The sequence below is a fragment of the Phaseolus vulgaris genome, chromosome 8 (genome assembly GCF_051622355.1).
Source record: "Phaseolus vulgaris cultivar YP4 chromosome 8, ASM5162235v1, whole genome shotgun sequence".
Classification (NCBI taxonomy): Eukaryota; Viridiplantae; Streptophyta; class Magnoliopsida; order Fabales; family Fabaceae; genus Phaseolus; species Phaseolus vulgaris.
This window is the reverse complement of record NC_143505.1, coordinates 30,081,925-30,089,636: the sequence shown is the minus strand read 5'-3', so window position 1 is coordinate 30,089,636 and position 7,712 is coordinate 30,081,925. Positions and strand designations below refer to the sequence as shown.

Sequence of the window (7,712 nt, the reverse complement as noted above, 5' to 3'; positions counted from 1 at the left end):
GATCGCCAGCGAACCCATACAAGCATCCTCCGTAGGGTCTTAGCTGGTCAAGGGGTAGTTGCAACTGCGTGAAAGTCGGCCAGAACATTACATCTGCCGAGCTTCCTTGGTCCACCAGTACCCGGTGGACTTTCCTTCCCGCCGTGACGAGCGAGATAACTATGGGATCGTTGTCGTGAGGCACAACATCCCTAAGATCCTCCTTTGTGAACGTGATGTCCACATCTGGCGAGTGATCCTCGAACATATCCACCGTCATCACAGACCTCGCGTATTTCTTCCTCTGTGATGTAGTGCATCCACCACCCGAGAAACCTCCAGCGATGGTGTGGATCTCGCACAGAGTGGGCATCTCATGCTGCTGAGCCTCACCACTCGCCGGCTAGGAGCTCGACGCACCTCCCGTCCTCTTGTCCAACAGATAATCATTCAAAAAACCGCTTTTGACCAGGTCGTCAAGCTGGTATCCCAGGGCCAAACACGAATCAACGGTGTGACCAAAACTCTGGTGGAACTCACACCAAGCGTTTGGTTTTGGTCCTAACACCTTGTCGCCCACTTTCTCATGCGCCTTAAGCCTGGCTGCTATGTTGGGAATGGCGATCAGATCCGCCAACCCCATGACAAACTTGTACTTTGGTGGGCGATTGTACTCCCTGGGCACCCTGGGCCCCTTCCCTTGTTTTTCCTTGGATCATAAGGATGGCGAGTCCTCTAATCCTTCTTGGCCGCCATCGTCTCCAGCACCCTCTGCGGCTGGATTCTAGTCTGGGCTCGTGGCCTAGCAGGGGCCACGCTCCCTCTCTTCTCGGCGACCTCACTCTCGTCGGTGATGTGGGCCACCGCAAGTTGCCTAACTTCAGCAAACGTGGCGGGGTGTGCCCTAATCAGCGCCTCACAGAAAGATCCCGGCAGCACGCCCTTTTTGAAAGCGTATACCAACATCTCCTCGTCTTTAGCACGCGAGCGGACCATCTGTGCTACAAAGCGATTCAAATAGTCCCTGAGGGACTCTCCCTGATACTGCCTTACGTCGAACAAACCATAAGACACCCTAGGTGGCGCCTTGTTCACAATGTACTGGTCGACGAAGAGCTTCGAGAACTGCTGGAAATTGGTTATGTGACCTGTAGGCAGGCTGACAAACCATTCCAACGCTGTTCCCTGGAGCGTGCTCACAAACATCTTGCAATATACAGCATCTGAGCCTCCTGACAGCATCATCTGCGTGTGGAACGTAGTGAGATGTGCCTCAAGATCCTCCACGCCGGTGAAAGAGGCTTTCACAGGTACCACGCTCTCAGGGATCGGCGTGTTCGTGATCACCTGAGCGAACGGCATTGGGAAAACGCGCGGTGGCGATGACGACGCAACTTCCTCAACCACTGTGCGTCCTCTCTGCTCCTGAAGAGCTTGTCGCAACTCCTCAGTGACTTTGCTGAGCTCTTCATTCCTGGCCTGAGAGGCGACCAGGTCTTCATGCATCTTCGCCTGCTCTATGCGCGATGCTTCCACGTTCTCTTGCAACGCGCACATGATTTCCATCATCTGCGCCATGGTCATGGCGCCTTCTGCAGCAGCTGGCACAACGGGACTTGAACGTGTGCTTCTCATCTTTCTCATGAAAAATCAACAGAATCAAGCTTCAGCGAACAAAACCTTCACCAGCAAGCAATCGATCCAGCGATCAATCGGTCAAAAGCTCTCAAACTCCCAAGAACTTCCAAGAACGCAACCTCAACAGCACACCGATCGATTCAGCCGCAAAACCTTCACAGAAACTTTCGATCTCAGCACAAACCTACTGCTTCTTCGCCACAACTCCCGATTCACCGGTCAAAAGCACGAGCGAACGGTAAAGGCTTCGATTTACCGATTGAAACTCGTACAAACAGCGAAACTTCAACTCACCGAACAAGAGCTCACACGAACGGTGAAGAACGTCAAACTACCGATCAAAACATCGAACGAAAGATGAAAAACGCCGATGCACCGAATGAAAACTCGAACGATCGGTGGAAAACGCCGAAAATGGTTGCACCAGCACCCAACCACACAAAAATCTTAGAAACCTCAAGAACTCACGCTGTGGATGGGGAACAGGTTTTACAGGGCCCCACGGTGGGTGCCTGATTATCCTGCCGGTTGACTCGAGTGCAAGAGTCTTGCCACGTCAAAGGTATCTCCCCCTGGATCGGCTTTGCACCACGCTAGCTCCCGTCCTTCACACCTCGATTCTCCTCGAGAACCTGAAAAAGACAGAGTGGCGCCGCTGCGACTGATCGCGCTCCGACGCTTAAGTCAGTGACGAAATCACCAAAAATCTAAGAGAGGAAAGCTAAAACTCAAGGAACCGTGCAAAATCTCTCTCAGCATACTCAAGTGTTCTCAAAGCGTAAAGAAGTGTTCTAAACGCGCGTACCTTAGAATCTGTTAAGAGTTCCTTATATACCTAAGCATTTTCTCTCTCCTGACGGTTACACCTCCGGACACGTGGCTCGCATCCAGCTGTACACGTGTCACCATCTGGAGCGTCCTCTACTTGAGCGTCACTTCTACTCTTCAGGATGTTCGACTAAGTTACTCATGCGAGGAGTAACTCGGTGCATAGCTGCCTTGGAGCGCGATCTCTTCTAGTGGCGAACACGGGGTGTCACCATGCACACCTTCTCTGTGGTCTCGCCTGCCGCTATCACGATCTGCTTTAGTTGCTCATCATGCATGTTCTGGTAAACTGTTTCCTTGCCTCGACCTCTGCCAGGGAAAGATCATCTGATAACTTCATCCTTCGTACTCGTGCCCTTTGAAATCCTTAAGCAGGCCTTCCTGATCCTTCGGCGATGTGCTCCTTTCGGCGGTCTCTCACTACTTGGTCGCCTAAGCTCACATACGACGACTATGACACAAGCCTGGTGACCGCCGGTTATACATGCTAAAGATCGGAGAACGCCAACTTAACGATTGGCGACTACACAGACTTCCCGATGTACTTCCCTTCTGTCAGCCAGGTGTTCCGCTCTACACGCCTATATTATCGCTTGCTGCCACGTTATCACTCCCGACTACCTGGTCGGTACAGTTTATATGATTTAGTGTATAGAAATTTTGACTTTGCACATTACTTTATAATTTCATTTTATTGATTATATATTGTTTTATACGTATTTAAAAGTTTTTTGCATTTTTATTGAATCTGGTTGGGGTTTTAAACTAGACAAGTCAACTTAGAGGGAGAAATGTAATAAACATACCAAACAAACAAAAAATCGACATAGGCGACAAATTTTACCAAAACTGTAGTTTATGATTTATCGAAAAGGCGATGATTTTGACTATAATCATTGTCTATGCTTCCCTTTTGTGCTTTTTTATATGGCTCTCTCATTAGGCGATGATTGGTCAACTAACCTTTGCCTATGAGGTATACATTGGCAACAATTCACACAAAAATTGTCGTCATATAGAAAAATATACGCGATAACTTGAGTCATTGTGTATATTCAATTACTTTAGACAATGTTTATGATTTTAAATTTGTCGCTTAATGTATTTAAAAACCACAGTCTAAACACCTTAATATGCTAAAAGTTCATATTTCAAATATGGCAACAAATGTTATGCTGCTTTACCTCAAATTTCTTTAATTAGTTGTCATCTTTTTACTTTCCCCGTGACTCTTTTGGGTTTGATAAAAAGAAACATACTTAATATTGTTGCAGCTATGGTGTATTTGATGAATATAATTCTTCTCATGAAGAACTTGAAGATTAAAAATGTCATATGTTTCTTTTATTGAGCCCAACTAAAGCCTTATTCTAAACTTTTCTATTATGCCTAAGTTTACAATAATTAAATCCTAAGAATTACAAGTTTAATCAATAAATAAAATAAAGGAAAGAACTCTTTGGTGAACAATAACATTAAAGAATAATTTTTTTTACAATTTATAAAAATTTAAATAGGTTGAATTTGAGTTATTTTCATTTCAAATTGTTTAATTTTTTATTATATTATTGTTTTAAAAATTATGATTTACCAAGTATGAATTCATCTATTCTTGCTAAAGATTTTGAATTACAACAAAATTAAGATGTGAACCAGGACAATGGATTAAAAGAAAAAACGAATTTCATAAGATATTCACAAATTATTATTTTATATAAATGACATTCACATATTAAATATGTTGTATCAAATCTGTTAGAATATATAGCTTTAAACAAGAGGGGGTGAATTGTTTATAAGAGATTTTCGCAAACTTTGAAGGTATAATGAAATTCAATGCTAAATTACAAAGAAAAGAATCAAGGAAACAAAGACTCAAAACTGTTTTAAGATGATATCAGAAAAACAATCGGTTATTTATACCAGTTAGAACTTAAACAGCTTAAAAACAGAATTTAAAGAGTTAAGGGTAGGAGATAAGCACACAAGCAATTTATAGGTTCACCCTTAGACCAAGAGCTACATCCAGTCCCCAGAAACCACTAGGTAATCCACTATGCAATCAAAACCAGATTACAAACACCACACACCAAAGTAGTGACCTTGAACCCCTCAAGAAACACACTACCTTTGGCAAACCACACCAAGAATGTTGATCTTGAACACCTCAAGAACACACAACACTCCTTGGCAACACAAATACAAAAATACAGTAATCAAGGAAGAAGGGAGTAGAATACACCTGGATATTACAAAGCTTAAAGTTCAGAATTACAACCCAATCCTATTCCACACACCTAAGAATGATCCAAAGCTCTTTCAAATCTTGGAAAAACTGTTTTGATAAACTCTTTCTCTTACTTCAAGATTAGGAGCGTAAAACCACCTTTATATAGACCAACCAACTGGTAAAAAACATTTAATAAAGGAGCCAAGGTAGTTAGGATCATTTAAAACATATTAAAACCACTTAACAGAATTTTGTTAAGATTTTCAGAAAAACAATCGATTGTTTTGTCGAAACAATCGGTTGAATTGACTTGACAACAAAGTCAAGCTTTTCAAAACTTTTTCAAAAACTGCTAAGGTAAAACAACCTGTTGTTTCGAAATTTCAACTTGTTGAAACTACTAAGGTAAAACAACCGGTTTCAACAGCATTTTAGAAACTCATCTTTTCAAAAGGTTAAAGATTCAAATGAATTTGGATCATCTTAAGGAGTGAATTAACAAGTTTCAAACAATTAGACAACACACACACCCAACAACAAGGTCTTCAAGTTTTTCTCTTGGTTTTGGAGACATCAAAGCATCTTGTTCAACAAAATCAATATAATAATTAATCATTTTGATCTTTAAAATTAATTTTTATTTAATAATTTTATTATAGTGGTGTGAGTGATAGAAGATCTTATAAGAGATTAATGATAAAAAGGAGACATATAAAAGTGTTTCACAATGGTTAAGTGGAAAATACACTTCAAAAGGATAAAAGTTAAATAGGGGTTTTATTGCTCATCTAAACTTAGAAACAAGAGTATTTAGATGAAAGAAGAAAGTAAATAGATATAGTTATTACAAGAGTGAATTATCGAGAGGAGAGGAGAAATGAGGGTCCATAATCGAAAAATAGAAATTAGTTGTTGTCATACCAAGATTGCTTTTGAAGATAATCAATTGTGCTCTTGTCGACCTGAAAAGCCTTGGTTAGAACCTCAGGAGAAATAGGTGGATCAGATTTAAACAAAGCATTTGCAATAGTGATAGTTCCTGGATTTTGGCTGCTAAGACCAGCAATTGCAACAGCATTGCCGTATCCAACATTAAGTTGGAAATGAATGAGACCAATTGGGAAGACAAAGACATCGCCCTTGTTCAAAACTTTGGTAAAGAGACGGTTTCCATCTTGATTGGAAGTAACAAATCCAACATAAAGAGTACCCTCAACAACAATAAGGATCTCTGTGCCCCGAGGGTGAGTGTGGGGAGGGTTTAAACCCTTTGGTGCAAAATCTATGCGAGCCAAAGATATGCCCAATGTGTTTAGTCCAGGTAGTTGATCAACAAACACTTGAGTCACTTGTGATCCTAGTGGATTCTCAGTCTTCGCAGGTTCCACATGCTTGAAGAAATCTTCAGCTTTCACCACCTTCGGATCTTTGCAGAATTTTCCATTCACAAATACTGCACATTAACAACCCAAAATTATAATTAAGAAATCAAATTACAATAATAACACAACATCCAACGAGGATTGCTTCTACATACCACCATCACTTTCTTTGGCTCCCACGCAAAAATCTTGCAGAGGGCTAGGGTCATAGGCAGACACAACTAAGCATGTCAAACCCAAGATGGCAACAACCAAGTACACAGCTTTCATTTTTTTCTTATCTTAAATGTTTCTGCTTCTGAGAATATATTGAATTTTGATTCATCTCAAGCTTGCTATTTATAAGGATGAACCATTGAACTGGTTTGCACTTCATAATTTCCTAATTACTTCTCTATCATGATCAACCATTCCATCACAATTACATGCGTATGCTTCTGCGTGCTCGTCAAAGAGAAGACCGATGAAATTTTCCACATCAAAAAGAAATAAGTGTTTCGGTAAGACGTTACTGTGATATTATTTTATTCTGGGAAGCTCGTTAACTAAATCAAATATCACTTTAGACTTTGTCTCAATATTACCCACTTGATGATATGAACATGAGATATCTACTTTCCAAATTTATTATACTATTATCTTTTGACTTTGTATTGTTTTGGCCTTATAATTCAAATAATTCCTCTCGATATATAATTTAAGTTAAAAAACATATGATAAAGTCATACGTGGATGGATATATAAAGTCATGCTTCACCACCCAAACAAAAAAGTCACACATATCTAAAATAATTTATATTAGACCCATATTTTAATTTCTGTATATGGAATAAATACTGTTTTTCAAATCCAAATAGAAATGTAGGCAAGGAAGGCATGAAACTCCACATGTCTTCTCCTCAATTGAGAGTATTTGCACCAATAAGGTGGTGGCACTTGTCGCATTCTCATTTGATAGGTTTTAAGAGACTTTCTCCTATAAATAGGAGTCCTATTAAGAAATGTGACAATCAGTCGGTTGAAATGTCGTTTTAACCGGTTGAATTGGTTTTGACAGTTAGTCAACCAAGTCAAAAACAGTTTTGAAAACCTTCAAACAAGCTAAGTGTAAAACAACCGATTATATCGTGATTTCAACCGGTTGTTTTTCTCTTTGCTTAGAAAAACATTTTTCTCTTTTAAAACAGATTGATTCAGCTTGTGCATAGGATTAAGAATGATATTTACAAGAATTCTAAACACCCTAGAACTAAGCTCCAAACAAAGCAGCAAAGCATCAAGCCTTCATCACAAATTTTGTTCATCAAAGCTTCCATGTTCTACAATCTCCCCCTATTTGATGAAGACAAATCCCTGGGATGCTTTTTGGAATGTTCTGTTTAGAATCTTGCTTAACTTGCATTCACAAGCAAAATTGGAAATATAGGATAATCTATTCCAGATTAATCAGGCACCATAAACTAGTTTCCACTAGATCATTTCCAAAAAGAAACATGATCCTGCCTGTTGACCGGAACGCTGGAAACTGCCTCGTCAAGGGATCGACGTGCGCACCGCTTCAAACCTCCGTTCCTCTTCGAGATCCACCTCAAGAACCTGCAAGGGAACAGAACGGCGCCGCTGCGGCCGATCGCACTCCAACGCCCAAGTCAGTG

At 40.6% G+C, this 7,712-nt stretch overlaps 1 protein-coding gene across 1 annotated transcript; it reads right to left on the bottom strand.

Moving 5' to 3' along the window:
• Positions 1-5,556: 5,556 nt before the first annotated feature.
• LOC137825021 (germin-like protein subfamily 1 member 7) lies at positions 5,557-6,379 on the bottom strand. The gene is made up of 2 exons (XM_090294664.1): positions 6,213-6,379; positions 5,557-6,128 (listed from the first exon to the last, which is right to left on the bottom strand). Exons 1-2 carry the CDS (start codon positions 6,325-6,327, stop codon positions 5,581-5,583), a joined length of 663 nt encoding a protein of 220 aa, XP_090150790.1. The 5' UTR covers positions 6,328-6,379; the 3' UTR covers positions 5,557-5,580.
• Between the last annotated feature and the right edge of the window lie 1,333 nt (positions 6,380-7,712).